Below are 16,951 nucleotides of genomic sequence, written 5' to 3' on the forward strand. Positions count from 1 at the left end.
TGTGTGTGTGTGTGTGTGGTGTGTGTGTGTGTGTGTGTGTGAAACATTGTATCAGAGCAAATGCCAAACAAATGTTTGTTTAATATAACCAAAAAATAATGTTACATTTACAAATATTTAATAAGTATTACCAGCATTAATAATAGTATAAAAGACTAAAACTTCTTGAATGTTGTTCAGGATCATAATCTGGATAACATTTGTTCAAGGCCAAGACCATTAAAAATTATTCCTATTATATTCATTTTGGTACTAAAATTTCATTTTTGCATAAAAATGAAAATAAGAAATACAACTTCTAATAATCTTGATCTTAACAAATATTACCCAGATCCATGATCCTGATAATGTTTAAAAGACAATATTTAAAAGTCATCGGACAGACACCTCTGATAGTACTAATGTCGATGATTTCTATTTAACTTTCAAGCCTAATTAAAAAAATATTTAATGAAAAATAATTTTATTATAGTGTTTTAAAAAGCTTTTAACACCAGTTATTAGATTCTAGCATAAAAAATAGTATATTACAAAAATTGATTTGACCTCGACCTGATTTTGCCACTCAAGGTCAAACGATGTGATCAAGTGATCAGTGAATAAATCTTTTTAAACCCTACAATTTTTATTGGAAACATTTTTCCCAAAAATGCTTTGCTTTTTCAAGATATTTGACCGTTTCCAAATTTTTGATATACCCTGTGTATTGTTTAGTAGAAAAAATATTTTACCACGAAATTTGTTTTAACTTATATTTTATAAAGCTATAAAACCTGTTAACAAAAATTTTGCAATTTTTCTCTCAAAACATTATGATAAAATATACAATATACTCCTTATTTGCATGTTGATATCATGCTGACATTTTATTTCTTAAAAGGTAATACATGATGAGAATTTTTTGGTTTCTTTTTTTTATGAAATTACGAAAGCGTGTACAGAATTGGATTTTAAATTGATTTTTGAAAAATTATAATAAATAAGATTATAATTTTTCAAGAATCAATTTGCAAAATCTAGCTCTGTACGCGCTTTCGTAGTTTCATAATTAAAAAAAATTATAATAAATAAATTATAATAAATTATAATAAATTATAATAAAATTATAATAAATAATTATTTACGAGCACGAGCGTAGCATAGTGGACAACGCGCGAGTCTATGTAGGAGACTCGGGTTTGATCCGCAGCAAATCCAAGAAATTTTCACTCGTCTCGACCTCCTCTTCGGTGGTCTGGTAAACCACCAAGAGTATCTATTGTCAAGAAAATTTCTCAGAGTGTCGTTACAGTAGCGCAACTTTCCTGATTTTATGTTTTCCAAAATGGAGTACACATGCGCGAAATAAGTAAGTTGTCCAATAACGTCATCTAAATTTCTATCTCACTTCTTCTTTTTTCCGTTCTCTCTTTCAAACCTGCATTTAAATACTGTTCTCTTTAAGTATGTTGTTTGTTTTCCAGCTGTATTGCTTTCGTTTTAGTTAGAAAATCTGTGTTTTGTGTGCAATTCTAATAATTTATTAAAACGCAAGCGATCTAACAGAAAAATAAGCATCGTGTGCTGCAGTCGTTAATTAAAATATTTTTAGTATAATATTTGTATCATACAACATTTATATAATTTTATCTTCTTATTGTTGTATTTTTTTTTTATTTTGCAGCGTTTTATTTTATTTTTGTGCATTAAATTACATTTAATAATAAATACAATTAAATCTATTTCTAATAGTTTTATTTAGATTAAACTTTTAGATTAAACATTTAGATTAAATTGATTTGATGTACAGACGTTTTAGAGAGAGAGAGAGCGAGAGCGAGAAAATAAAGAGCAACTAAGAAAGATATTCAGATGGCGCTACTGGGAACTTATTTATTTCGCGCATGCGCATTCCATTTTGGGAAATACTAACATCAAAGGTGACAGAGAATTGTTGTATACACGGTGGTGTACCCATGTACACGGAATTAGAACAACGAAACGAATTTCTTATTAGAGAATTGAGTTGACTAGAATTCCGTTCTATAAGAAATTTTTTTACTAGTTCCATGTAGTTGGAACAGAATAATAACGGAACGAAGAGTTACCTCAATTACAAGTTAATTTGTTTGAATTTGTTAATTTGTTTGTTTATTTCGATATTTCGTTATTTAAATGCGATTAATATGCACAATTTGTGCAATTATCTACCTATATAACATTACTGTGAATACTCAAAAATATTGAATTATAAGAGTAAAATATATTTTGTTACCAAAATTCCATTCTGTTACTATTCCGTTCCGACTATATGGGATTGACAAAGAAATTCTTACGGAAATTCTAGTTAACTCAATTCTCTAATAAGAAATTTGTTCCGTCGTTCCGATTTCGCGTACATGGACATTCTCTGAACGGCATTCTCAAACTGCCATTCAGAACCGAAATTGTATCCATACGTTTATGTATATTCTGCGTGCGCATCACGGATATATACGAAAGGCTCCGACTTTGGGATGTTGCGCCATCGAATGAATAAATAAAAATTATGTGCACTTCAATTGCATTATAATACACATCAGATGAGATATCAAAATGAATTTTTTGTCTTTTAAAAAAAAAATTAGTTCGATATGAGTCTTTAAATGATTTTCTTAATTTCGAATATTAATTTGTATTAAATTAAAGTGTTGCTCAGTAATTTCAGCATGAAGAAATTTGTCTCCAATTAAAGATCTCTATAGTCTCTTCTGTCGACTTTTAAGTATATTTGATTCTCAAAATAAATTAATTAAGAAACTGATGTCGTTCATAATACTGTTACATACTAGGAATGTTTATAGCAACTTTCTCTCGACGACGTTCTCTAATATTTCTGGTCAATGTCTTGAAACGTGGATGGCCAGGATATATAGCTTCGTCAGGAAAAAATAAACTCCTAGAAGCACCAGTATTGGGTGTAGGATGAGTAAGAGGATCAGTAAAATCAGGAGCTCCTACTCTGCAACATAAATAATAAAACTAATTTAAAAAGTACCACCAAATACGAAATATTATGGCAACGATATCTTTTCATAGTTACCTTGGAAAAATAGTTAATGACATTAAGACTTCGTTAGAATGAAGTAATTTTGTTGCTTCTTGCCTTCGATAGCGCATATTAGCTTCAACAACATTAAAATGAGCTAATAATCCTCCATATGGTTTTCCTGGAGTTCCTTCAAGCATATAAGCACCGTATTCTGGCCTCCAGAGTGATTTTACATTACTGTGAAATAATATTACAATTATTGATATTTACAAAAATCAATCTTTGCGCATAAATAAAGTAACATAAAATATAAATAGCTCAATTGGCAGGTTTTATCTTATAAATAAAAAATTCTTCAATTATGGCTGCTTAACTTTTTTATATTACAAATTAGATAAAAAAAATTAGATAAAAAAAATTATCCAAAGTTTACAAATTTTAGATTTTTGTGGGCTGGGAAAAAAGCGATATAATCTTCGCTGAATCCGAATCCGCACAAATATTCTGTTACGTCAAATTTTATAGAAAAATTAGAAGAAAACATATTTTTACATTCTTAGCTAATGTATAAATCCATTATATTAGAGACAAAGATTCAAATAAAAGATTGAATATTGTACTTTAAAATAAAAATATTGAATCTTTTACTTTTATCGTATCATCGACTCTAACGCGTTTTATGAGTAAGTATATATGCATAAAAAAGGATGATATTGCATTTAAGCTTACAGCTCTTCTTTTCCAGATAGCAAATGTATTTTCATGTTAATACAATTTATTTTTTAACATATTTTTTAAATTTCAAATTAAATAAAATTACTTCAAATTAATTAAAATTGTCTTAACCCTTCATGATCCTTCTGGATTAAAATGACTCGAGCATCATCTTTCACGTTAGATTTCAGAACCTTCCTGACATTGAAAGGACGCGTATCTACCATCGACTGAAAGTTTAAAACTTCAACTATCAATAAAAATTTTCAGCTTTAATCGGACTGTTAGTAAGCATTTAACAGCCATTCGCGCAAAAAGCGTTTTTCTCTTAGATTAAAGTGTCAGCAAGTGTAACCAACACGTCGTTTTTGTTCAAAAAATTTGTGATTTATATTTTTGCATTAAATTGCAAAAATAAGCAAGATTGTGATTGTGTCCTTCAACAAGTAAGGCTAAAAAACGAGGAAAGAATGTCCATTGTGCCTATGACTGTGCCTATGATTTCACTTATATTTGTCTTCAATATTAATAATAATTTTTACATTAATATTAACTTAAATAAATAGCCTTTTACCGGAATTTTTTACATCTAAAAGACTATCATCTTCTATCTTCAAAATAAATACTTTTTACGTGTGTAACCGTACTATTTTTTTTTTTTTTTAAGTACATCACCTCAAGAGTATTAGGCTAAAACTGCATTCAAAAATATTGTAATGTTGACGAATTCTCTAGAGTTATCTAAAGATAATGAATTCCACGTGGTCTGATCCACGCGATCCATGTCATTGTTTGAACGGTTTAGAAGATCATTGATATTTGTGTTTATTTCTCGCATTTTAAAGTCAAAGTGATGCCAAATTATGATTGGTCCGCGTAGAATCTTACGAGTTGTCGGCGAGATGGTTGGACGGAACAATGTTCCGAGCAGACAGATTCCGAGCAGGCGCGTGGAACGATCGCTGTGTATAGAGTATATGAGAAAAATTAAAGGCTTCATTAAAAATCCGAGTTTCTAGACTTGCATCCTTATAAGCTTAACAAATTTAAAAAGTTATGATTTTTTTTAAGTAAAAAAAATATTCATTTTTCCGAAATTAACATGTTTATAATTTTTTTTTAAGAGTTAAAATTAAATTTTTCACTACAACATGATTGTTCCATTTTCTTAAAAAATAAAGTTATATATTGTAATTTTTTGAAGAATGGAATCAATACTAGTGATTTAATAACACTTCAGAAACGGTTCGGCCATTTTAACCCAAAATAGTAATTATCATGTGGCTTTTTTGAAGTACCATATGACCATGAAGGGTTAAACAATGAAAAAAGAGCTTCGTATTTTAAAATTTATTTACTTATTCTATACATATATTCGAGCTTATTTAATATATTCTAATATTTATATGCTATTATGAAACGCATATAAAAAAATTAAAGTATATTTCCGTCGGTTTTGGAGATACTTTATAAAGAATTTTATTTCGGGTTAAAATAAAAGTAATTCGCATGGACTTCTATGAAAAAGCTATTTTTTAAATAAAATAACAAAATGAATAGTTAATGTTCATATTAATGATGAAATCAATTTTAATGATCTTAACCCATTAAGGTCCATGCCTACAGCCGTGACAGCGCCAAACTGAATACGTGATTCATAGCATAAAAAAAAAATTACCCGTATTTTTTCGTTTTGCAAAATTGATTGTTTAAACGATAATTGTTTAAACAAATTGTTTAAAAATACCCGTTTTTTAAAAACTAAAAGTGCCATTCTACGAATTCTCACTGAACTTGGGGTACTTTTTTAGACTTGAATGAGAAAGCATCCTGAGTTCAGTGAGAGGCGAGGGAACTCATAGAGGCACCTCAAAATGAGAGGAAAGACGAATGATCAAAACCGGAAAATCAAAGAACAATATGCAATACCCAGAGCATGAGCGGAAGCCGATGCGCATGCAAAGCGTTTGTAACAATTTTTTGCACAAACAAAGCACCGGATCAAAAAAATACAAAAAATAAAAGTTTCTTGTTTTCCAATATAAAATCGAATGATACTTTTAATATAAAAAAAATGGGCATTTTTAAATATTGGGAAATATTTAATTACAATTACAATTAAATACAAATAAGTTTCCGCCGTTTTTTTATAAAAAATTAAGCATTTATTGTAAAAGAATGGTACATAATATTTTATTCAAAGTAATGGCCATCACTAGCCACTACTTTTTCCCATCCTTTCTGGTAGCATGTGAATACCACGTCGGAAGAATGCTTCATCTTTTGAATATCCAATCATCGATACAATTTTTGGTATCTTCATTTGATGTGAAGTGCTGCTCAGACAGGCCATGCGTCATCGATCGGAACAAGTGATAGTCGGAAGGAGCAATGTCTGGAGAATAGGCGGGTGGGGTAGAACTTCCCATTTGAATGTTTCTAAGATTTTGACCGGCGCCGCAACATGTGGTCGAGCATTATCATGCAGGAGAATAATTTTGTCATGCCTGGAGTAGTAGTGGGCGCGTTTTTCCTTGAGTGCTCGGCTCAATCTCATCAATTGTGTTCGGCAGAGAGCCCCGGTAATGATCTCGTTCGGTTTGAACAAACACTCATAATATACCAAGCTGATTCCACTAAATACACAACATGAGTTTTTTTCCATGAATATTCGGCTTGGCTGTCGATGTTGAAGCATGGCCAGGTCCCTATGATTTCCTCTTCTTTGGATTATCTTCTTTGGATATGGATTCCCTTGCTTTTGAATCATTCCCAATGATTTCAAACGATATGAAATTTTTTGAGTCACTCCTAATGTAAGTGCAAGTTCTTTTTGCATTTGGCACGAATCTTCATCCAATAATGCTTCCAATTCCGCGTCTTCGTACACTTTCGGCCTTCCACTACGTTTTTTGTCTTCGACATCAAATTCACTGTTCTTAAACTTTTGAAACCACTCACGACAACTTCTCTCACTTAAGGCAGCATTACTATATGCTTCTACAAGCAATCTATGAGCCTCAGCTGCAGATTTCTTCAAATTAAAGAAGTAAAGAAGTAAATCAAAAGTTCTCGCTTATTCGGCTCAAAACTCGACATTTTCGTACAAAAAAAAATATATGCTGATACAAAATCGCTAATATTTCAAGATTGATGTTGCCGGATGTCCAATCTTACGATATGTCGTTTTACATCAAACAATTTTAACTATAGTTTATTGGCGCCGTCTTTTGCAAACGGCGGAAACTTATTTGTACTCCCAATAATTGTTTAAACAATTATCGTCTAAACAATCAATTTTGCAAAACGAAAAAATATTAGTAATTTTTTTTTCGCTTATGCTGAATCACATATTCAGTTTGATGTTATGACGACTGTATTAGGCATTAATGGATTGAAGTATATTAAAGGGAAGAAAGTTAATGAATTTCCTGAACCTATATTTTTACTAACAAATTCATCTTTATACATTTATAATAGAATGCATTTTGTAATATATTCAAACGGCATCCAAACGAAAGAGAGAAAGAGAGAGCTAGAGAGAGAGAGAGAGAGAGAGAGAGAGAGAGAGAGAAAGAGAGAGAGAGAGAAAGAGAGAGAGAGAGAGAGAGAGAGAGAGAGAGTTTTGGATCGAATTTAACAGAATTTACATTGAATAACCAAATCTTGGTTATTCTAAATTTAGTTTGAATAACCAAGTTTCGATAAGAACAACACAATTTTTATGATAAAGAAAGTTTCTGTTAGTCATAAATCAAAAATGATTATATGTACAAAACATTTGTCTCAGTGTACTCTACATATTTCATAAGTGTCTTATAAAAAATTAAGATCAATTGAGATTAATAATTAAATTATATGTATGATGTACCCTATACGAAAAAAAACTATTAAAGTTCAATAATTACTATTGGTAACTATTGATGTTCCAATAGTTACTAGTAAGACTCCAATAGATACTTTTGAGACTCTAATAGTTACTTGTGATTCCAGTTTGAGTAACATTGCAAGTAAACATACGTGCAATATGAAATTAATGTTGAAATAATATGACATTGAAAGAATATATGTATAAAGCAATGTAAAAAAAATAGTTTGAAAATATAGAAATATAGAAAATATAGTTAACATATAGAAATATAGAAAACATATAGAATAGAGGAAAACCTTCTATTATGAGATAAACGCTTAATATGAGATAGCAGCGTTTCAGCTAAATTAATCGGTAAACTAGACGCTATCTATTTGTTCCACTATCTATTGGTTCCACTATAAATTTATTGTTCTTGAAAATTTAATTAATTTAAAATTTTCTATTTAGTGAAAAATTCATTATTAAATTATGTCTGTAATCGTTATAAAAAAGATTTTAAAATTTAGATATCTTCAAGTTTCACTGAGATGAGCTTCTAAACCTTATTTATTATTTAACATGTAAATATTTTACAATAAATTCTTCATGTAGTGATAGAATAAGCATACTAATAGAAAAATACGAGGATATTGAATTCCTTAATTATAGAAGTTAGATTTGATGATCGTAAAATCATAAGGCATGGAAATTGTAATATGAGATACTCAGGGTATTGCTAATATGAAATAACCCATGCTCCCATGTCATAGTGAAAATCGTTGCTAAAGTATAAATGTTATTGTAAAATAATAAAAAGGAATGAACATCGAGTGTCTATTTTTCTGCGATGGTTAATTTCAATTATCTGAAGACGAGTCCTAGGTACAATTTATTCTCATTTTGCGCGCACAGTGACTGTGTTTGTTGGTATTTTAGAAACGTTAAATAAAGTTTTTTAATTGCAATACTGATCTATTTTACGTTTTATTATCGATTTCTTGGGGCATCTCGTATTAGGAGTTTAATTTTTTGACTTTGCGATTTATTCACTTTTTATGTTGCTTTAATTTTCAAAAAAAAATAAAATTTGAATTAAGTATACATGACATTATCTTAAAGCTTATTAAATTCGCTTCAAAATGATCAATTATTTTTTTAATTTTGCCCATAGATTTTTAACATTTACTTAAAATGGTATCTCATAATGGGGATCTTTCCTATAATATTAAAAATGCAATAATAATATATTAAGAATTACAATAAGAACATATTAAATCTGTTTTCATGTCATATAGTTTTAATTTTTATCTCTAATTTTTCGATATTTTATACTTATTGCTCGCTTCTTCATAAATATATCGCTTTTATTATCTTAAATATTTTTGTCCTTTTTAATATTATTAAATTTATATTTTATAATAGCAATAATAAATACAAAAATATATGTACATCAAGAAATTTTATGTATGTACTTTCAGAACGCTTATAAAATACAGTATGTATTATTTCATGAAATTTCTGTAAAGCTAAAGCAATGCTTTTTAAAGGGTGCTCAGTAAACACTGATGCACCTTCGTGCAGAGAGTTCACTGTTAGATTTTTCAAACATTTAGCAAACGCTTTTCTTAATACTGTGAGACAAGCATTTTTCTTTCGTTCAACAAACGCTATTCCAATGTGGCAAGTTATTGAAACTCAGTAAACATTTTGTAAGGCTTTTACGCAAACAGCTTAAAGACGCCCAAAAAACGTTTTCCTCAACCCCATAACACAAGCGCTTTTTCTCCGTTTAGCAAACATTCTTCTACATATTCAATTTTTAAGCAGTGCACAACGTCGCCACTAGAGGGACACAATAAAATTCAATTTGTCGTATTTAGAAAATCACATCAAATAGGATAAAAGACATGGTATGATGAGACTTCTCAATGAAAAATTTTGTACCTTTTTTTTGATAAAATATCTGCGTTCAGTAGGCTCAATATTTGAACTGAACGTTCATGTAAACGTCAAACAAACATTTCTGAAACTTCTTATTTTCGTCAGAAAATGCCTTCCAACGCATTGCAATTTCCGCTTTATGAACTCTACTGACCGTTTCTGAATTCTCAACAAATTCTTGCAAACGCTCATGTAAATGTTAAACAAACATTTATGAAACTTCTCATTTTATGAAAGCAGCCAGACTTTCTATCTCTCTTGAACTGATTTCAAGCGGTATTTCAGTTTAACTTAAACTGAAATGCGTTTGAATCCAAACTTTGGACTGAATAATTTCAGTCCCAAGGAGAGATTGAATGAATCTAATTTATTGGATTAAAAAATCAGTTCAAGATTGAAAACAAAGTATCTTTAAGAATTCTTTGAAAAACATCTTTAAAATATGTCATAAAGAATTCTGAAGAAAATATCTTAAAATTATCTTATGCGTCGATTTTATCCGTTTATTCGGCAATTTTTAGAAACTAACTATTGCAAAAATTGCAAAATGATAGAGAACTTTCCAGTTCAGTTTAATCCGCTCTATTTATACACAAAAATAGTTTCAAATATTTAGAGATATCCTGTATAGTTCCAAAATACACAAATATTCTGAGATACTTTATGTAATCTCTATAATTTACATATTAAAGTGTGTACACAAAATACTATAAGTAGCCAACTGATGTAATTCCGTAAAAATATAAGATAATTTTTCCATAACTCCAAAAGCCGAAAGTCACGTGATAAACAAGTGTTTGGTGACTCAAAAAAGTCATGAGTATATATTTTCTTTATGGCAGTCAGGATTTTTTTTTATCTGACGTGGAATATACTTCATTTATTAACTATTATCGTGACTTCCAGTTTATAGGAGTTACGAATTATTCTCTCAAGTTGATATAAGTACCTATAGGAATGCGGAAGAGATGCCTCATGGGGATTAAATACCTGTAGGATACCACATTTTGACGTATAGGAACATGTAAGTGCACATAGGACAGAGATGTGCATACGTCCTATGGTAACCTATAGGCATTTTCAATCTCCATGGGACACCTCTTCTTTGTTTTACGTTACTATATGTTTTATGTTACTATATGTCCTATAGACCAGTTCTCATGGGGCATTTATCTACATTTCTATAGATACTTCTATTATTTTATTTGCATTCCTATGAATGTCCTATACCTATGCATGCTGCGCAAATCTTATAGGTAACTACATAAACTCCTACAAAATCTTATAGTCCTCTATAAGAATCCATAAAAAAACATGAGAATTTGCAACAGGATATGTTAATGAGTATACGAAACAAAAGTGAGATAATCTTAAGTTTCATAAACGAAAATTGTCGTGTCATAAACGAAAATTACAGTAATAATATTCAAAAATTCTGTCTTTCTCATTGATTTTGATAAAATTAGGTTCATTTGATGCATTTTTGAATAAAATCCACTGAGAAATACCTACAACGTATGCGTATGTGGCTATAAAGAATAAAAATGTGACCGCAGCGCATGCTCGCATTGTAGTATTTCGTGACTGACAGATTTTCTAACCTGAATAGTCATTACTTTAATGATTAATATCTCGGTTTATGAAGCAGAATGACACTTTTTTTGTCAGATTTGTTCATTTTACATAAAAATACGTTAAATAAACCTAATTTCATCAATATTAGTAAGAATTCTTAAGTATTATTACTAAAATTACGATCAAGTTTTAAGAAATGAAGCAAATAATGTGAATAATAACGAGCTTCTTTTACACGTAATCTGTATTATAAGTTCTTAAGTTTGAGATGATTAGAGTTGAACGAAACCGGTTTCAGCATTGGGCACATGCATAAATTGTTACGCGCTTTTTCACTTTGAAGTGCACGCGAAAGCGCACCCGGGAAACTGCGGATCGGAGCAGAGGAGAGCTTAGAGACCTTCCGATTAAGATATACAGCTCACACAATAGAGCAAGAATCACAAGTCATGAGAATAGGTGAAAGACACTCGAAAATGACGTCAACTACATCAATATAAAGGATCGCGAATATCGAAAAACCGAAAAGACGTGAGAGCTAACTAACTCTACTTAACGGCAAAAAGACTGAGTGTTACGTAAGGATTATCCGAGAAGAAAGATGGAAAAGAAATTCAAGAATGAAAGAACCGGGTAAAAAAAACTATTACTAAGTGGCAAATACGAGCGCATTTATTGTAACAAATAAAATAAAATAAAATAGTAGTAACAAAGAAAAAGAACGAGTGCCGCGCAGAAAAAATACAATATGAGAAGAGAATCGCAGATACAAAGAGAATTACTGAAAAGAAAAGCAAATACGAGGTTGATTCTAAAATCCGTCGATTGTCTATAACATAATACTCGCGCTCATCTACGCCGCTAAATATAATCTCGCTATTGCGAGACCGAGAACATTTAATTTTGCAACCTAATATACTTCCTCGATCAGAACTCTCATCGCATGGGATACCATAGAAGATCGCATAGACACGAAAACATTACCCATACAGCACAGAACGTTGAAAGAATGTTGTTGAGATGTTGCAAAATTGAATAATTGTCAATGTTGTATTTATATTAATTCTTCTACATTGATTATTCATGTTGCTGCAACATTAAAACAATATTGAATAAATTGAATCATAAGTTGAATTTTTATTGATTTTTCCATATTGATTGTTAATGCTGCAATGTTGAAACAACATTGAATACATTATTATATATTGTATATCGAAATCTATTTTATGTCAAAAATGAACAAAAATAAAATGCCATGAAACTAGAAAATTTACATTGATCTTTTAAACAAAATTCATTTCTAAACGATATATGTTTACGAGAATCGGCCGCGCATGCAGAACGTTTGCATATATTTGTATTGTTTGCATGGTCAAATGCGCGATGTCGTGGTCTTTTTACATATCTATACACGTCACAATCCACTAACATTCAGTGTTCGTGAATTATCGAAGTTGCAGTTTCCGTACGATTGCAGAGGTTAAGCATCGTTGGATAGCGTACAAAATTGGCTGGGTGACCGCTTAGGAAAATAAGGAAATTAATTCCCAAATGGGGGAAGCGTTTTTTTTCAATTATAATTTTGTGTGTTCTGAATTATGATGATTAATCAATAATACTTATTTTAATAGTAACATTGAATTAATTAATATGAAAAACATTTTCTATGTCTTACAGATATGCCATTCAATGAACATTAGACGTTTCTGCAATGTCTCTTCAACATTGAATCTTTCGATGTTACTGCAATGTTCGCAATGTTGCAAATCAACGTTTCTGAGATATTGATTCAATGTTAGTGTGCTGTATGGGTTACACACGATCGAAATATCCCGAGAGCAAAACAGTTATCAAACGCAATATATAGTCTCTCATTGAAGATAAACGCACTGCGCCGATCTTATCTCATCAAGAACAGATATTGTATGCAGATAAGTTCAATATACCGAAAGCAAAAGGTGTTGAAAATTCAACAAGTCGCAAGCGAGTATTGTTCCGTACAGAGCTTCGCCTCAACATCTGACGCAATAATTATATTAGGTATACAACTTTGCTTCCGCCGTTTTCCTATAGATTACTTTAGCGGTAAGTGGTGGTCGAAATAAATAGATCATAGACGTCATACAATAAACTTGGGCATTTGTCAACATACCCCCATAGAAACATTAGTCGATTTGTGTCTGCATCATAAAGTTATTCTCGATTGAAGATGTCAGTTTACGAGCCAAATTCTCGTCATTTGCGGGAGGTTTTAATTTTTTGTTTCAATATGAAGAAATCTGCGGCTGAGGCTCATCGAATGCTCTCAAATCCTTATGGTGAGGCCGCTATTAGTGAAAGAACGTGTCGTGAGGGGTTTCAACGCTTCAAGAACGGGGATTTTGACGTCCAAGGTGCTCTGTATTTGGTGGGATCAGCTCGGCGTAGTGTAGTATGAACTGTTAAAACCGACTGAAACAATCACAGGCGATCGGTATCGAACGCAATTGATGCGCTTGAGCCGAGCATTGAAAGACAAACGGCCGCAATACAACGAGAGACACGATACAGTGATTTTGCAGCATGACAATGCTCGACCCCATGTTGCGAAAGTGGTCAAGACATACTTGGAAACGTTGAAATAGGAAATCCTCCCCCACCCACCGTATTCTCCAGACGTTGCTCCCTCTAACTATCACTTGTTTCGATCAATGGCACACGGCCTAGCTGACCAGCACTTCCGGTCTTATGAAGAAGTAAAAAATTGGATCGATTCGTGGATAGCCTCAAAAGATGACCAGTTTTTTCGACGCGGGATTCGTACGCTACCCGAAAGATGGGAGAAAGTAGTGGCCACCGATGGACAATACTTTGAATCATAAATGTATAATCAGTTTTTTACAATAAAGCCTCGAATTTCGGAAAAAAAACGGCGGAAGCAAAGTTGTACACCTAATATAATTATATAATTTCTTATTACGGTGATGGCTGTGGCTCCATACCGTGCATGTGTTGTAGGCAAAGAACATATTTCAGTAAAATAGCTTTTGACTAGGCAAATGCTATCTGCCTGGTCAAATGGCTTTTGTCAATTTCCAATGCTATTTTCCTAGGCAAATTTGCCTGAATGCTTTTAAGAAAATGGGGTAAATATTTAAAAGAAGTAGGGGCACACGATTTCTATAATTGTACTGTTGTTGTTGAGGCTAAAAAATCTGTCATGTAGACAGTAGGGTGTATGAACTAATGTTTATTGGTTCGGGGCGGCATAGTCCCGTGGAAAATGAAGCTATGGAGAATGAAGATGTGAAGCATGAAGCTCTCGGATGCTCGTTCTTGTACTACGCTTGAAATCATATGCCAATACTCTTTCCTTTTTGGAATTTATTTTCGATAGACCCCTTGCAATCGTGCTCGGTAGTCTCTCATGCTTGGCGCCGACCATGCCGTATTCTCTACATCAAAAGATTCCGCTTATAACAGACATCAACATTAACTTCACATCAATTGACGTGCTGATGACAGAACGCGAATTCTACGCCACGTTGCACGCGAGTTTACAAGACTAGCTAAACAGTGGGACAATTTCATCGATAATCTCTGTGTTATCCGAAATGACAGAATCTGTCTTAAAATTTTCATCGGATGCCAGAACTTTTGATACGCTCGACAGCTCGTGCGAAAGAGGAGGATCCTGACAGATACGTGATCGATTCGCTAGTACCTACGCAGGAGTGCGCAGTATCGGGCGTTGTCGATTACGAGAGTCGTCAGCGTTCGCAATTCATTAGAATATCGTTTGAATAGCATTTCGATTAATTTCAAGAAAGAATGATATGCTCACTCGTACCTGGCGCCCAATTATCAGTTTCATGATCTAAAGTTGTGTACCTGTGTGAAGAAATATTTTTTTGTTGCATTAATTTTGCTCAAATGAATTCTATTTGCGAAACTATTATGGAGTATCAACTGCGAGCGCACGACGAAGTTGCATCACGCTCGTGAGTACGATTGCAAATTTGACAAATTAGCGGATTCGCGATCCCGCGGACTTTTTCAACTGACCACTTTTAGCGGTTGTAGCTAATCGCTTGTAAAAGCTCTAGATATACCAAAGTAGCGCAAAAATCCTTCATTTTTGATTGAATAACTGTAACTATATTTTTAAAAATAATAATTTTTAATGACTAATAATATCAATTTATTGAACCATACTCACCAGATCAAATACTAAGCGCTTATTGAACTACAATCACCAATAATGGCGGTTGAAATAGCCAATAAGAAAATTGTCCGGTGAATATATCTAATATTCGAATAAATGAATAAAAAAATGAATGGAAATACTCATTCGAATACACTTCTTTTTTATTCGTCAAGAAATAAATAAATATTTTTTCATTTCATTTGAATGAATATTTTTTTATTATGATTTGAATATTTTCATTTTGTATTCACTTTTACTCTGTCTTATCTGCACATAAATATTTTCTTGCAAACCTGCAAGAGAAATCTATAAAAACAATGATTACGATTACATCGTGCGCTTAATCCGCGATCTATACAATGGGTATCCTTGTTTAACCTATAAGTTAAAGACATCTATCATATAGATCGCGGACTAAGTACACGATGTGATCTCACGGTGTGAAATCAGGCTGATAAACCGGTAGAGGCGTTCTTCATTAGTTAATGCCAGATGGACTAGTGACATAGTACAGTTAAAGTCATTAGATTATAAAATATCGCAATTGATTTCAGAAATGTCACGTAAAAATGGTCGAAGTGCACATAGTACACGATTTGAAGTATATGAAGTATACCAGGGTCCACATAAAAGTGCTCAAGCTCATGCGATGATCACACGTGTGATGTGTACTTTCGTATTCCTGAACAGTTTTGAACTGTACTTACACGTATCCTTCGTGCACTTCACTTTTATGCATAAAATTTCTATGACAAATAAATCCGTATTAAATTAAAGAATATGTAAATTGAGCATTCGTACATATTCTTTTGTTCATAAATAAACTAATTACAACTAAAAAACATTGATATACTTGATGGTTTCATTTTCCCAAATAAAGAGCACGTAATACAAATGCATAAATTTGAAATGACCGCATGAAAATGAATGCGAGTTTGCGGTATTTTATAGTGACTTTAGATACAGTATATACTCTCGACCGCGTCTCTCGTTCTACACGCTGTCGAAATACGCTGTCCAAACATGTCGCAACATCTGTCATTCAACGTTACTGCAGAAAATTTACTCATTTCATTAGAAATTCATAGAACATATGCAAGTAAATATAGATAGTGAGATAAGTGAAAGTGAGATAGAATCAATTGAATGTGTCCTCACTTCAATATTCTCATCATCTTTAACATCTCTTACGTCACAGAAAAAAATATCAAAAATGTATCAGCACCTCAGTGTCTTTTACCTCAGTGTCTGATAATCTGTTTAAGTATTGTATTATAAGTTAATCTCTAAAATATCATAAAAAACGTAAAAATGTATATTCATTATTTGTTGTTTCTCACTAAGATTTTTTCATTTTTAAGAAAAAATTATAAACGTGATCTTACTAGTTCAATATCGAATCTCTTGGTACATTTAAAAAGGAAGCACAAAGAAATTTTGAAATCTGAGAGATTACAGCTGCAAAATCCTATTACCCAATTTTTTCGAACGTCAAAAGTTGTTTACTTATTATTATTTATCACATAGTATATATTATTATTTCTGTGATCTGATCATAATATTTTGTTTAGAATTCTTTAGAATTAATAAACAAGAAATTAGTGGAGTTTGTAGTAATGACATCGCAATTGTTTCATTTAGTTGATGTATCAGCATTTAAACTAGAATTATG

At 31.7% G+C, this 16,951-nt stretch overlaps 1 protein-coding gene across 1 annotated transcript; it reads right to left on the reverse strand.

Moving 5' to 3' along the window:
* Positions 1-2,784: 2,784 nt before the first annotated feature.
* On the reverse strand, positions 2,785-3,774 carry LOC108691235 (glutamate--cysteine ligase-like). Its single transcript, XM_018198911.1, has 3 exons — positions 3,740-3,774; positions 3,062-3,247; positions 2,785-2,980 (listed from the first exon to the last, which is right to left on the reverse strand). Exons 1-3 carry the CDS (start codon positions 3,772-3,774, stop codon positions 2,800-2,802), a joined length of 402 nt encoding a protein of 133 aa, XP_018054400.1. The 3' UTR covers positions 2,785-2,799.
* Between the last annotated feature and the right edge of the window lie 13,177 nt (positions 3,775-16,951).

This window comes from Atta colombica, unplaced genomic scaffold, assembly GCF_001594045.1.
Source record: "Atta colombica isolate Treedump-2 unplaced genomic scaffold, Acol1.0 scaffold44, whole genome shotgun sequence".
In the NCBI taxonomy this organism is placed as follows: Eukaryota; Metazoa; Arthropoda; class Insecta; order Hymenoptera; family Formicidae; genus Atta; species Atta colombica.